Source organism: Bos grunniens, chromosome 9 (assembly GCF_055505025.1).
Source record: "Bos grunniens cultivar Pamir isolate PY7600 chromosome 9, Bosgru_T2T1.0, whole genome shotgun sequence".
Classification (NCBI taxonomy): domain Eukaryota; kingdom Metazoa; phylum Chordata; class Mammalia; order Artiodactyla; family Bovidae; genus Bos; species Bos grunniens.
In genome coordinates, this window is record NC_141173.1 from 54,201,640 (window position 1) to 54,216,392 (window position 14,753).

Here is a 14,753-nt window from a genome sequence, read left to right on the forward strand (position 1 = left end):
CTCACTTCCCTGATTAATCTTTAAAGGCAATCTCTTACTTTTAGGAGAATGGCTAACTTCTCAGCTTAAATGTAAGCCGTTTTGTGATTCCTCCTCCTCTAGTCTCTCCAGCTTCATCTTACACTACTTCCCAAATCATTTTTCGTATTTCTCATACTTTAGGAATTCCAAAATTTCTTGCTTCATATTATCTTAGTAGTCTGGAATCTCCTTTTCTTTGTCCAGAAATGCCCTTACCAGGCTAGTCCTACTTTTCTTAAGGGTCACCTCTAGCTGGTTCAGTTCCCCTCCCTGCAGTGCAAGACAGTTTGACTTTCTTCTCCCATTACATCCTCTGCTTGCTGCTCTCTCAACACTGTATTGAACTATAACTGTTGATTCTTGCCATCACCTTGAAAGCAAGACACATTTTTAAGATCTGTATTCTTATTCTTTGTACTTAGTTGTCTTACAGGATCCAGATTATTGAGCCAAGGATTGAAACTCACCATGTCCTCTCTTTCCTCCATCACACCCCAATATAATCCCTTCCTTCCTGCTCTTCAAACACACATTCAAGTTAAGTCTTACTACTAATCATTGAAGAGGAACAGAGGTGCAAATAGAGACAAGCCTGGTAAAACACATAAAACACAACATTGGGGACCTTAAAAAATTTAATACCTGTTTAATGTAGTAGTTCCTTCTTTTTGTGTGTGATGGAATAAACAGTGTGTGTTTATGTGTGGTTTATGTGTGGTTTAATGTAGTAGTTCCTTCTTTTTGTGTGTAAATGGAATAAACAGTTTTTGAAGATCCAAAAGTCAGGCTTGCTTTCTTAATGATTTGGAAAAAGTCTGACCTGGGTTCTATTTTTTTTTTTTTTAATTTATTTATAGTTGATTTACCATGTTTCAGATATATAGCAAAGTGACTTTTTAATGATATATGTATGTATATATATACACACATACATATATGTGTGTACACACACACACACACACACTTCCCTGGTGGCTCAGATGGTACAGAATCTGCCTACAATGCAAGAAACCCAGGTTCGATCCCTGGGTCAGGAAGATCCCTTGGAGAAGGAAATGGCAACCCACTCCAGTATCCTTGCCTGGAAAATCTCATGGGCAGAGAAGCCTGGCAGGCTACAGTCCATGGGGTCACAAACAATTGGACACAACTGAGTGACTAACACTAAAACACACACACACACAAATATATACATATATATTTTTCAGATTTCCCCCCATTATTGGTTATTATCAGATATTGAATATAGTTTCCTGTGCTATACAGCAGGTCCTTATTATCTATTTTATCTGAAATTCCTAACTTATCTCCCCTCTACCCACTGCTATCCCCTCTGGTAACCATAAATTTGTTTTCTATGTCTGTGAGTCTATTTCTGTTTTGTAAACAAGTTCACTTATATGGGCTTCCTGGGTGGTGCCAAGGAAATGGCAACACACTTCAGTATTCATGCCTGGAGAATCCCATGGACAGAGGAGCCTAGAGGGCTACAGTCCATAGGGTCACAAAGAGACACGACTGACATGACATAGTACGCATGCGTTTTTTAGATTCTATGTGATACTGTGTCTCTCTGACTTGATTTAATTAGTATGAAAGTTTAGGTCCATCTGTGTTATTGCAAATGGCATTATTTCATTCTTTTTTAATGGCTGAGTAATATACTATAGGAAAAGTGAAAGTTGCTCAGTCGTGTCTGACTCTCTGCAACCCCATGGACTGTACAGGCCATGGAATTCTCCAGGCCAGAATATTGGAGTGAGTAGCTTTTCCTTTCTCCAGGGGATCTTCCTGACCCAGGGATCGAACCCAGGTCTCCTGCATTGCAGGTGGATTCTTTACCAGCTGAGCCACAAGGGAAGCCCCATATACTATATATCTCTCTATGTATAACATATATGCCACATCTTCTCTTTCCATGTATGTTTTGATGGACATTTATAGGCTTCTTTCATGTGCTGGCTACTGTTAAGTAGTGCTGCTGTGAACACTGGGGTGCATGTATCCTTTCAAATTAGAGTTTTTGTCTTTTCAGGGTATGTGCCCAGGAGTGGATTGCTAGATCATATGGCAACTCCATCTTTAGTATTTAAGAAACCTCCATACTGTGCTCAGTAGTGGCTGCACCAATTTATATCCCCACAAACAGTGCAGGAGGTTTTCTTTTTCTCTGTACCCTCTTGAGCACTGTTTATAAACTTTTTGATGGCCATTCTGACCAGTGTGTGGTGATACACCTCACTGTAGTTTTGATTTGCATTTTTCTAATAATTATGATGTTGAGCATCTTTTGTTGTTTTTTTTTTACTTTTTTTTAAACTTTACAATATTGTATTGGTTTTGCCAAATATCGAAATGAATCCGCCACAGGTATACATGTGTTCCCCATCCTGAACCCTCCTCCCTCCTCCCTCCCCATACCATCCCTCTGGGTCGTCCCAGTGCACCAGCCCCAAGCATCCAGTATCGTGCATCGAACCTGGACTGGTGACTCATTTCATACCTGATAGTATACATGTTTCAATGCCATTCTCCCAAATCTTCCCACCCTCTCCCTCTCCCAGAGTCCATAAGACTGTTCTATACATCAGTGTCTCTTTTGCTGTCTCGTATACAGGGTTATTGTTACCATCTTTCTAAATTCCATATGTATGTGTTAGTATACTGTAAATACCCATTGACTATCTGTATGTTTTCTTTGGAGAAATGTCTATTTAGATGCATTGCCTATTTTTTAATTGCTTTTTTGTTATTGAGTTGTATGAGCTGTTTGTATATTTTGGAAATGAATCCCTTATCAGTCACATCATTTGTAAATACATTCTACCTTTTGAGGGATGTCTCTCCATTTTCTTTGTGGTTTCTCTTGCTGTGCAAGGCTCTTAGGTTTAACTAGGTCCCATTTTAAAACTTCTGTTTTTCTTTACGTTACTCTAGGAGATAGATCAAAAAGTTACTATTTATGTAAAAGAGTTTTCTGTGTGTTTTCCTCTGCAAATTTTATTGTATCGTCTTACATTTAGGTCTTTAACTCTATTGAGTCTATTTTTTTAATATGGTGTTAAGAGAATGTTGTAATTTCATTCTTTTACATGCAGCTGTCCACTTATGGAAGACTTTTTTCGACTGTATGTTTTCCTTCTTTGCTGTAGATAATTGACCTTAAACACATGGGCTTATTTCTGGATTCGATTCTGTTCCACTGATCTGTGTGTCTGTTTGTGTGTCAGTATCATACTTATTTACTGTAGCTTTATATTCTTAAGTCAGGGAGCGGGATTCTTCCAGCTCTTTCTCGAAAGTGTTTTGGCTATTTGAGGTCTTTTGTGTTTACATACAATTAACAATTTTTTGTTCCAGTTCTGTGAAAAATACAATTGGTAATTTGATAGGGATTACACTGAATCTGTAAAATGCCTTGAGTAGTATGGTTATTTCAACAATATTCTTTTAATCCAAGCACATGGTAATCTCTTTCCATCTGTTTGTGTGGGCTTCAGTTTATCAGCATCTTAGAGTTTTCTGAGTACAGATCTTTTGCAGTTAAGTTTATTCCTAGGTATCCTATTCTTCTTTATATGGGTTTCCTTATTTCTAAAATTTCATTGTTAGCGTACAGAAATGTAGTGGATTTCTGTGTATTTATTTTGTATCCTGCAACTTGACTGAATTCATTGGTGAGCCCTAGTAGTTTTCTGGTAGTATCCTCAGGATTTTCTATGTATAGTATCATGTCATCTGCAAATAGGGACAGTTTTACTTCTTTTCCAATTTGCATTCATTTCTTTTTCTTCCATTGCTGTGGAGTCCTGGGTTCTATTTATTCTCCTGTTTGTGTAGTGTGGCCTTCAGAGGGGAACAACTTGAGTGAATCTGTAGGCTATTTTAATAGCCGTAACTTTAATAGTGCTCTCAGATTTTGTGGAAAATCTACATGCCAAAATTTATAAATTTCTTTCTTTCATTTTCCTTATATACTGTGTACACTGGGGTCAAAGGCTTCATTGGTATTAGTCAAAGAGAGCAAAACTTCCATTGTCCCCACCCAACTCATGTAAGTTAGTTCTTGATAGAAAAAAAATCCCATTTGGCTGTGTGTCAAGTGGCATTTCTGAGGAAGGAATGAACTGTTTCTTTTCACTCTACAGACACACTCTTCAGATTACTGCCGCACTTTGACTTCACCCTTGGTGCTTCATGGTCTGACTAAAGTACATTCTCCAAAAAGTTCAAGATGGGTCTATATTCAGGTTAAGCAACTTCTACATTTATTTTTCTAATTTCATATTAAGGTCTTTTTGGGAAATACACTGTGATTTTTGCTTAACATATGCCATTGTTCATTGACTCTGATGGTCAGAAATGAGTTTCCTTTGACTATTCAAAAACAAATGGTCTGGAGAGAGAACATATGAACATAAATACCTGAGCATATTATTCAAATATCCCTGCCATTATGTGCAATAGTAAGAAGTACTAATAGCAGATAAAAGTTCAGCTATACATTTGCTGAAATCCAGGTAACTGAAAATGATTTATTAAGGTGAAATGGTTCATGAATGGCAAACTTGCAAGGAATAAAAAGGCACAGAGGACTATGGAACTATTTTTGTGTACAAACGTAATAAAATCCTCTAAAAATATTCAGAATAAAAATTTTAAAATGTAAATACATTACACATATACATCAATCCTAGCAGTTAAAGTAGAAGATTCAAAGCACATAAAATTTAATAGAAAGAGAACTTTATTCTAAATAACATTCTTAAATCTGCCCATTAAGAGCACAGTAAACATTTAACAGTTTTTGTTTTATTAATGAAATTAGATTTTTACATACAAAATCAGCTAAGTAATTTTATTTACAAAAATAATAAAAAACTGCTTATTCACTGTGGAAAAATAACCATTTTGATAAAAGAAAAAGAATTTAATGAAAGTTTAATGCAACAAAGTAAGAATGGCTTTTTGTTTCATTGTCTGATACTTTGACTTAAATGTGGATTACTTGGTATCTCTTGAAACCTAAGTAATAAGATCTTTAAACAAGCACTGAATAAAAAATTAGGTTGGGTGTATTCTGGAACCTGAATCAACACGACTAAGTGGAGTTTGTGGTCACAGAGGATTTGTCATTTTTCTTCTTTGCCCTTATGAAAATACATTAATAGAAAATTACCAATGGAAAATATTTTAAAATTTGTTATATTCCTATCAACTTTGACATTGCTTAGCAAATTTATTAATTTCTTTCAATCAATGTTAATACTTTGTCTAGAATTAGGGTAGAGGTAGACTGATCTTTGTATTCAAACATTTTAAAACATTGTTTTAAATGCCATATAAGGAATAATATAAAATAGTATTTTTTTAAATATTGGAGATTTAATTTACTATTTTAAATAATTCCTTTTTTATATACAATAAGTTCTTGCTTAAAACTCATTTGATTAAAATTATTACTCCAAGGAACTATTTTAGTCTTTTAATTGCTAATCTTTATAAATTAAGAATACCTATTTCTAAATAAGTTTCTATTTTTGAAAAAAAAAAAAAGTCCCAACGATTTAAATGCATTATAGATCCCCTACAACAAAGTATTAGGTGACAGTGTCTACTGATATGAAAAATGAAATTCAGAAATGCAAACTGGGTTATAGAAAACTATTTGTACTACATTTTTAGTAAATGTGATTTAACACCTGTAAGTAGTAAATTACTACTTTTTCTCTCACTCTTGTTAGCATCTTATTTTAGAATAGAGCACAGAAATGCATGGGACTCTCAGGTATTCTTCTATATCTGTAAACACATCCCTGAAGCCCCAGACACACAGAAGTTCACTCTTGTGGGGGAAATGAGAGGCCTTCAGTTGGCAAACTTCTTTTGAAGCGTTCTCTATTAATTTTAAAGAAAAATACACTATTTTCATTTTGATACTAAAGGTTTTTCCTTTCTTTAAAAGACACTGACTACATTTTAAGTTTCTATGAAAATTATATTTACACATGTCACCTGAAATCTAGTAACACAACAAAAGAGTCCTTTCCTAGAGATAAAAGATATCAGAAAATTTATTTTTCATTCACCTTCTAGGAAGAAAATAAACTTGAAATGTATAATTTTTAGAATAATGTGAAAAAGAAACCTTCCATGGAGAGCCCAATTTACAAAAATTTACATTTTTTTAAACTTACAATGAATACAGTGCTACTGTTTTAACTGAATTGTGGGTGTGGGAGGTGCTATTGGGATTCTGGACTGTGAAATGAGTATTTTTTTTTTTGGTAACCACTCACCTTTAACTTATTTAAAGGGAAAAATATTTACTGTATGACAACATTAAGTAAATTAAAATCATCACTCTTCTGTCACTGATGACTTCCTAGATTTGAGAACAAGGTCTTTAATGGATGAGGAAAGCTCCTGAAGTTCTTTACGAGTTGTATTGATGATATCCTCTTGTTCTTTGTCTAATTCATCACTCAAGGGATCTTCTCCCTGCCCAGTCTTCTTATTTTGACTGACTAAATGCTTTACAACCAAACCTTGATACTTTACTAAAAGAGCATGTTGATCCTGTGAAAAGAGAAAGGAGAGCAAAGTTAACAAACACGACTTAATTTTCTGTGGGACAAAGTAAGATTTATTCAACCATTATACACTGCAGGTCTTCATCTTTACAAATTACTGGTCATAGAAGTAGAAAGCTGAATCTAGCAAGGTCCTTGCTCTCAAGGAGGTTCCTTGCTCTCAAGGAGGTTAGTTTGGGGGAGATAAAACATGAATACAGATAGTTTTAATGTAAGTTGACTGAGCTGGGTTCTATCACCAAAGATAAAGTGACATGAAAGTTCAAAGAAGCCAGTTTACTTCTAGCTGAGAAGTCCCTCAGAAGAATGTGTGTTGGGTAAGACTTTTTGAGCTGATTCTTGAAGGACAGGTTAAACCTGCATAAACTGAAATGGAAGACTGAACATTGTTATATCACTTCCAAAAGCTTAATTTCTAAATTCAGAATATTCTTTACCATAGATCTTAAAGGATCCTGAAACATTCCTGAACTATGCTGAGTTTTAAAAATCAATCTCCTCCTTCACTGTTCTCATTCCAGGAAGCAGAAACATGATGTTAGTACACTCAAAATATTCAGAATCTAAAAGTTTTAAAAGTTTCAAGTACACTGAAAATATAATACCTCTGGAATTTTACTACTCAGAAAAGCAATGATCTGGGGGACACATCTTCCAGGTGCATGGAGCATGCTATGGGTTGAGAATTGAAACAACAGAACCGACGTGAGATGCAGAGTAAGAGCAGGGTCTTCTGTAACTTTTAGCTGTTCAACCAGTGCTTGTCGATGCTGAAACAGTACCTGCCTAAACAAAAAGAAAGTAACATAAGCACGTTATCATATTCTAACAAGTTCTCACCAATTTCAGTTCTTCCCTTCTGTACTCATTTTTAGGTTTCATAAACAATTTAAGGGACCTTTTATGCAACAGACACATAGTTCTGAACAGCACTGATAAACTAATATGCTTAAAAATAGAAAAACTATATAGATTGAGAATCTCTGATGTATAGTTTTTCTAAGTATGCTTTTTATTTTGAATTGTAGGGTATCAAACAGAAGTGCCGTGGTTTAAATAAGGCTTCCTATAAAGAAGGTCTTAAGGCTAATAAGAATTATTAATTCCTAGGCTTGATCAGATATGGGATTAAGAACTCTGATACCTTATTCCATTGGGTCAGAGAGGGACACTTAAGGATATGAAGACTGACTACGTTTGAAGGTCTATAGCCACTTAGATACAACAGTTCTCTTTGCAGGATTCAGACAGACTCCAATTTCAGACATTAATTCAGTGTTACCTTTCTCTTTTTTTGTCTCCCTTCTTCAACATAATATCACAAGCTTCTGCTGCAGAATCCAGACAAGCAAGAAAGTCTTCTATGCTCTGGAAAGGTATTTAAACCATTATTTACTTTTATAAACAGTCGCCTAAAGAAAAGCAGTCATTTAATACTGTTTTATAATTTTATGCCCCAAATACAATTTTTAAAAAGGTCATTTTGTCATTAGGTTTGAAACTGTGATTTAGGATTAGACAGTAAAGTGTCCCCAGCTTCGTCTCTTTCTTCACCCTCCAAAGAGATGTCTTGAGTGTAGATTAATAGTTTTAAATTTAGTTTTCAGTTATTTTGATAAAAATCTATTCAAAGATCACAAATTCTAGCTCAAATATCTGAATACAGTAAAACTTTATTTACCTTTTCATTCAGAGAGTTGTGGAGTTTTGTGAGAGCCACTTTTGTTTCTTCTGATAATTTACTTAGAATTTTTTTTCTTACCTATAGGGCAAAAAAAAAAAAAAATCCTTTGAGATTGTATATGCACTACATGTCAAAGCTACAGAGTACATTATGAGAAACGCTGGGCTGGATGAAGCACAAGCTGGAATCAAGACTGCTGGGAGAAATATCAATAACCTCAGATATGCAGATGACACCACCCTTATGGCAGAAAGCGAAGAACTAAAGAGCCTCTTGATGAAAGTGAAAGGGAGTGAAGAAGTTGGCTTAAAGCTCAACATTCAGAAAACTAAGATCATGGCATCTGGTCCCATCACTTCATGGCAAATAGATGGGGAAACAGTGTCAGACTTTATTTTTTTGGGCTCCAAAATCACTGCAGATAGTGATTTCAGCCATGAAATTAAAAGATGCTTACTCCTTGCAAGAAAAGTTATGACCAACCTACACAGCATATTAAAAAGCAGAGACATTACTTTGCCAACAAAGGTCCATCTAGTCAAGGCTATGGTTTTTCCAGTGGTCATGTATGGATGTGAGAGTTGGACTGTGAAGAAAGCTGAGCTCTGAAGAACTGATGCTTTTGAACTGTGGTGTTGGAGAAGACTCTTGAGAGTCCCTTGGACTGCAAGGAGATCCAACCAGTCCATCCTAAAGGAAATCAGTCCTGAATGTTCATTGGAAGGACTGATGTTGAAGATGAAACTCCAATACTTTGGCCACGTGATATGAAGAACTGACTCATTTGAAAAGACCCTGATGCTGGGAAAGACTGAAGGCAGGAGGAGAAGTGGATGACAGAGAATGAGATGGTTGGATGGCATCACCGACTCAATGGACGTGAGTTTTGAGTGAACTCTAGGAGTTGGTGATAGACAGGGAGGCCTGCTGTGCTGCAGTCCATGAGGTCACAAAGTCGGACACGACTGAGTGACTGAACTGAACTGAATATACATTCAAACAAAGCAAAACAAAAAATGTGTATTATCCTTGTTCTTAAATTTCAGACTGCAAACTCAGGATAAAATATGGTAAAATACTTTAACATCAGAACGCTAGTGAACAGCTAGCCAAAGAAGCTAGATGCAGCCTGCACTCATCCCATTTGCTCCTGCAGTAAAACAGGAGGATCAGAGAGCACGTGAGTGAATGAGCACATACCCATTGTTCATCTTGCAAGAAAAAGAGAATCTGGGGTAAGAGGCTGTTCCTTATCTTTTCCATTGTGGTGGGAAGAGTAGTTTTCCCTAAGGCCAGTTGTCGGAGCCCCACTCATAAAGATCAAGCGTATCTATAAGTGAGGGGACTTGAGCCATGGATAGACAGATGCTATAGTGTCTGGTGTGTGGAACTTTACTGCACTCCACCCCAGATATGCTTTGTAAAGTTTGGTGGCATTTGTGGACAGTCTGAATGCTCCTCCTAGTGCAGAAGTGCTAGAGGAGGCCTTACTGGAATGGTGTGGGCAGCAGGCTCTAAAATTACAGTGTCTTGGAGGACTGGACAACCTACTGACTCCTGTCCTCCATGTTACACCGATCTTCCTGTGGCCCTTGAAGGGCATGGGACAGTACCCATGTATTTCCCACAGCGGAGGTTGGCATGCAAGCAGGTACATGAAAAAGTCCACATAGCTGGCACTCACTGTTCGAGCTGAAGAATGGAAGGGAAACAGTGCCTTTCTAGGGTAGGAGGAAGAGATAAATGGACCTCTGGAGGTTTAGGGAGAGTCCTTGATATGAGAAGGAGTTGCATGATAATAAAAACATTTCCCCCAAACAGCCTATCTCACTTATGTGACAAATGTCACATCAGGAGAGGCCACAAGCATTAGGCTGATTTGGTTTGAACTGGATCAATGCCAGTGATATGCAGTCAGTCTCATAAAGGCCGTTTTGTCTTTCATTCTTCCTAATCTCCAACTTTAAGTGGATCCAGGGTGTGGAAGGAGAGGGGGATGGGGCAGACCATACTTTTCTTCCTCTAGGCAAATGGGAGCCATAGCTCCACCTTACACTGCAAAAAGGGAAGAGAGGAGCTTTGAATTTGAGATTAGAACTTAAGAAAATGAACTGGAGTCAGTCTAAATAAACGAGACAGTGTCAGGAAATGAAAATAACTGCAAAGTTATAGAATCTGGTCAGAACTCTGGTAAGGGATATGCAACTCAACAGAAAAAAGGGGTGTGACACAACAATAATTAGGAGAAAATAAAACCTGATTTCAAAATAACTAAACACCATTACTCTTCCCCCTCTCCCCACCTTGTTCTGGCTGTCTCATGGGATTCTAAACTGTTGTGCTAGCCTAGACCTCTAAGAATTGTTAAAATTTCAGCTGCTTTACTTCCTGTCTTTGTGGCAAACACCTCTTCTCCCTGAAGATCCACCTTAGGTAAGCCAGTCTATCTATCCTACCTCTTTGGATAGTCACCTTCATTCTCTGAAAGGTTATCTGGTAAAATTAATTGCAGTCTAGGTCATCTGATTAGCTTAAAAGAAGATTTTGTACATTACAGAGCTTATTTGTGTGTGCATGCTTAGTTAAGTCCAACTTTTTGTGGCCCTCTGGACTACATGGGCCAAATTCAGACTTAAATGGAAGAAAGTAGGGAAAAACACTAGACTACTCAGGTATGACCTAAATCAAATCCCTTATGATTATACAGTGGAAGTGAGAAATAGAGTGCCTGATGAACTACGGACGGAGGTTCATGACACTGTACAGGAGACAGGGATCAAGAACATCCCCATGAAAAAGAAATGCAAAAAAGCAAAATGACTGTCTGAGGAGGCCTTACAAATAGCTGTGAAAAGAAGAGAAGCGAAAAGCAAAGGAGAAAAGGAAAGATATAAGTATCTGAATGTAGAGTTCCAAAGAATAGCAAGGAGAGGTAAGAAAGCCTTCCTCTGCGATCAATGCAAAGAAATAGAGGAAAACAACAGAATGGGAAAGACTAGAGATCTCTCCAAGAAGATTAGAGACACCAATGGAACATTTCATGCAAAGATGGTCTTGATAAAGGACAGAAATGGTATGGACCTAACAGAAGTAAGAAGAGGTGGCAAGAATACACAGAAGAACTGTACAAAACAGATCTTCATGACCCAGATAATCACGATGGTGTGATCACTCACCTAGAGCCAGACATCCTGGAATGTGAAGTCAAGTGGGCCTTAGAAAGCATCACTATGAACAAAGTTGGTGGAGGTGATGGAATTCCAGTGGGGCTATTTCAAATCCTGAAAGATGATGCTGTGAAAATGCTGAACTCAACATGCCAGCAAATTTGGAAAACTCAGCAGTGGCCACAGGACTGGAAAAGGTCAGTTTTCATTCCGATCCCAAAGAAAGGCAATGTCAAAGAATGCTCAAACTACTGCACAATTGCACTCATCTCACATGCTAGTAAAGTAATGCTCAACATTCTGTAAGCCAGGCTTCAGCAATATGTGAACTGTGAACTTTCAGACGTTCAAGCTGGTTTTAGAAAAGGCAGAGGAACCAGAGATCAAATTGCCAACATCCGTTGGATCAAGGAAAAAGCAAGAGAGTTCCAAAAAAACATCTATTTCTGCTTTCTTGACTACGCCAAAGCCTTTGACTGTGTGGATCACAATAAACTGTGGAAAATTCTGAAAGAGATGGGAATACCAGACCACCTGACATGCCTCCTGAGAAACCTATATACAGGTCAGGAAGCAACAGTTAGAACTGGACATGGAACAACAGACTGGTTCCAAATAGGAAAAGGAGTACATCAAGGCTGTATATTGTCACCCTGCTTATTTAACTTCTATGCAGAGTACATCATGAGAAACGCTGGGCTGGAAGAAGCACAAGCTGGAATCAAGATTGCCGGGAGAAGTATCAATAACCTCAGATATGCAGATGACACCACCCTTATGGCAGAAAGTGAAGAGGAACTAAAAAGCCTCTTGATGAAAGTGAAAGAGGAGAGTGAAACAGTTGGCTTAAAGCTCAACATTCAGAAAACAAAGATCATGGCATCTGGTCTCATCACTTCATGGGAAATAGATGGGCAAACAGTGGCAACAGTGTCAGACTTTATTTTTTTGGGCTCCAAAATCACTGCAGATGGTGATTGTGGCCATGAAATTAAAAGACGCTTACTCCTTGGAAGGAAAGCTATGACCAACCTAGATAGCACATTCAAAAGCAGAGACATTACTTTGCCAACAAAGGTCCATCTAGTCAAGGCTATGGTTTTTCCAGTGGTCATGTGTGGATGTGAGAGTTGGACTGTGAAGAAAGCTGAGCGCCAAAGAATTGATGCTTTTGAGCTGTGGTGTTGGAGAAGACTCTTGAGAGTCCCTTGGACTGCAAGGAGATCCAACCAGTCCATTCTGAAGGAGATCAGTCCTGGGTGTTCATTGGAAGGACTGATGCTGAAGCTGAAACTCCAGTACTTTGGCAACCTCATGTGAAGAGTTGACTCTTTGGAAAAGACCCTGATGCTGGGAGGGATTGGGGGCAAGAGGAGAAGGGGACGACAGAGGATGAGATGGCTGGATGGCATCACCGACTCGATGGATGTGAGTCTGAGTGAACTCCGGGAGTTGGTGATGGACAGGGAGGCCTGGTGTGCTGTGATTCATGGGGTCGCAAAGAGTCAGACACGACTGAGTGACTGAACTGGACTACATGTGGACTGCCCTTCTTCTCTGTCTATGGGACTGAACCTGTGTATCCTGCACTAGCAGGTGGATGGATTCTTTACCACTGTGCCACCTGGGAAGCCTAAGAACTTATCTTTTTTAAAAGAGAGGATGTTCTCCTGTTACTTTCTATATGCTAATAGGAAGTAGAAGGCCAAGCATGCATGCTATCATATTTATTACAGGCATTTCCAGACACAATGACTAGTATTTCCTTTTATTATTACTGTTAATAGACTGGTCTTACCAGTCCTGGTAGCAACTGTATATACAGTGTACTAAACCTGAACTAAAAATCTGACAGATTTGTAAAAACTCCTTCCTGAATTTCATTTTCCTTTTAGGATGTGAGAAAATAAAATGTACTTGGACTTCAAAGCAAAACACATCAAGAGTGGCAAGAAAAACACTAACTTACTTCACTGGTAATGGTTGCAGGATCATCTACTGCCATCATTAAGTCCGAAGCTAAGAAGTTGAAAACGAGATTAGTGATATCAGTACACACTGTTTTCAGTAAGTGTTTCGTAAGAGCAGCCTGGGTATCATCTGGAAAATAAAGATGCTTTATTAAAATGAATGTCCAAGAACAACTGAGAATGAAAAAACACTATTAAGTACAATACCTGTAAAGAACTTCATCCCTTTTTCAAATAATCGAATATTGTTGTAAAGGTTTGAAACCTCTTCTTGCAAGTCCTTGATCGTGCGCTTTCTACCAGTTCCAGAGGCCGAAGAAGTTGAAGACATGTAAACTGAATGTACCACCTCGAGGTAAGTTTTATTTAAAGGTCTATGAATAAGATAAATATATTTAGTTCATTAAAATGCACTGGGTTTATGTAGATAGGAAATTTTGCTTCTATGGAAATAAGGCTTTAAAAAGATCTCTATTTAAAAATAATAAGATTTGGAGAATGGTTCACAAGAATTTTTCCTCTAATTCCAGAAATTAAAATTAATTAATTTGAAGTTATAAAGTAATTAAGCTTATTGCACTAAAGACAACAAGAAAAACAGTTTTAACAAAAGCTTCAGTTCAAATTCAGTTCAGAGCAACTTTTTAAATTAGGTAATCTGGTATAAATACAGCAGATTATAAATTTGTCTCTCATTCTCAGGAATAATAACTTAAACTCTCAATTTCTAAAGTACTCTAAGAAGATCTGTATTTTTAAAAATCCTTATGCTAAACACAGAATAGACTTTTAAAATGTAGTGGCAAATGGTTAATAGTAACTATTTTGACTTTTTATATATGAAAAATATAACTATGTAGCATATTTATGCACAAGAGCATTCATTTCAATTTTTTAAAATTTGACTACAAAAGCTCTGTTTCTAAATTCAAAAAGTTAGTTAGATGCACTGGGCTCCTGGATTGCGTTTAGAGCAGCTTATACATACAGACTAACTTGTGGGAAAACTTCATGGTAGTTAGGGATAGTCGTTATATACAATTTATTTCTGTACAAAAATAAATTTAGCCTGGCTCATTTACAAGGTAGTGCTGTCTAAATTTATTCTCTCTGAGGGCAGTTTGTTACTTTATTTTCTCTCTAAAAGTGCACTGTTTATCTTCTGTTTGACAGAGAATAATCTTTTCATTTTAGATGTTACTTTTCATGCAATGTTGTTTTTCTTCCAACTAGGACTGGAACAGAGAAGGAGATGAGACTGCCTCCACATTCCTGCCCTGTATTTTCGGCACTGCCTTGCCCAGCACACTTAAATATT

General features: G+C 37.2%; 1 protein-coding gene and 1 long non-coding RNA gene across 5 annotated transcripts in view; one reads left to right on the forward strand and one right to left on the reverse strand.

Annotated features, from left to right (window-relative positions):
- Positions 1–4,750: 4,750 nt before the first annotated feature.
- Positions 4,751–14,753, reverse strand: part of UFL1 (UFM1 specific ligase 1) — a 156,227-nt gene continuing 146,224 nt past the window's right edge. For all 4 annotated transcript variants that reach the window (XM_086317678.1, XM_086317676.1, XM_086317679.1 and 1 more), the window contains 6 exons: positions 13,643–13,809; positions 13,435–13,565; positions 8,296–8,376; positions 7,897–7,982; positions 7,220–7,400; positions 4,751–6,600 (listed from right to left, as the gene is read on the reverse strand). In XM_086317678.1, coding sequence (XP_086173804.1) covers positions 6,382–6,600; positions 7,220–7,400; positions 7,897–7,982; positions 8,296–8,376; positions 13,435–13,565; positions 13,643–13,809 — 865 coding nt within the window. In that variant the 3' untranslated portion in view covers positions 4,751–6,381. The remainder of the gene's footprint in view (positions 6,601–7,219; positions 7,401–7,896; positions 7,983–8,295; positions 8,377–13,434; positions 13,566–13,642; positions 13,810–14,753) is intronic.
- On the forward strand, positions 8,392–13,596 carry LOC147365977 (uncharacterized). Its single transcript, XR_015133102.1, has 2 exons — positions 8,392–9,533; positions 13,361–13,596. It is a non-coding gene; the product is annotated as an uncharacterized LOC147365977 (long non-coding RNA).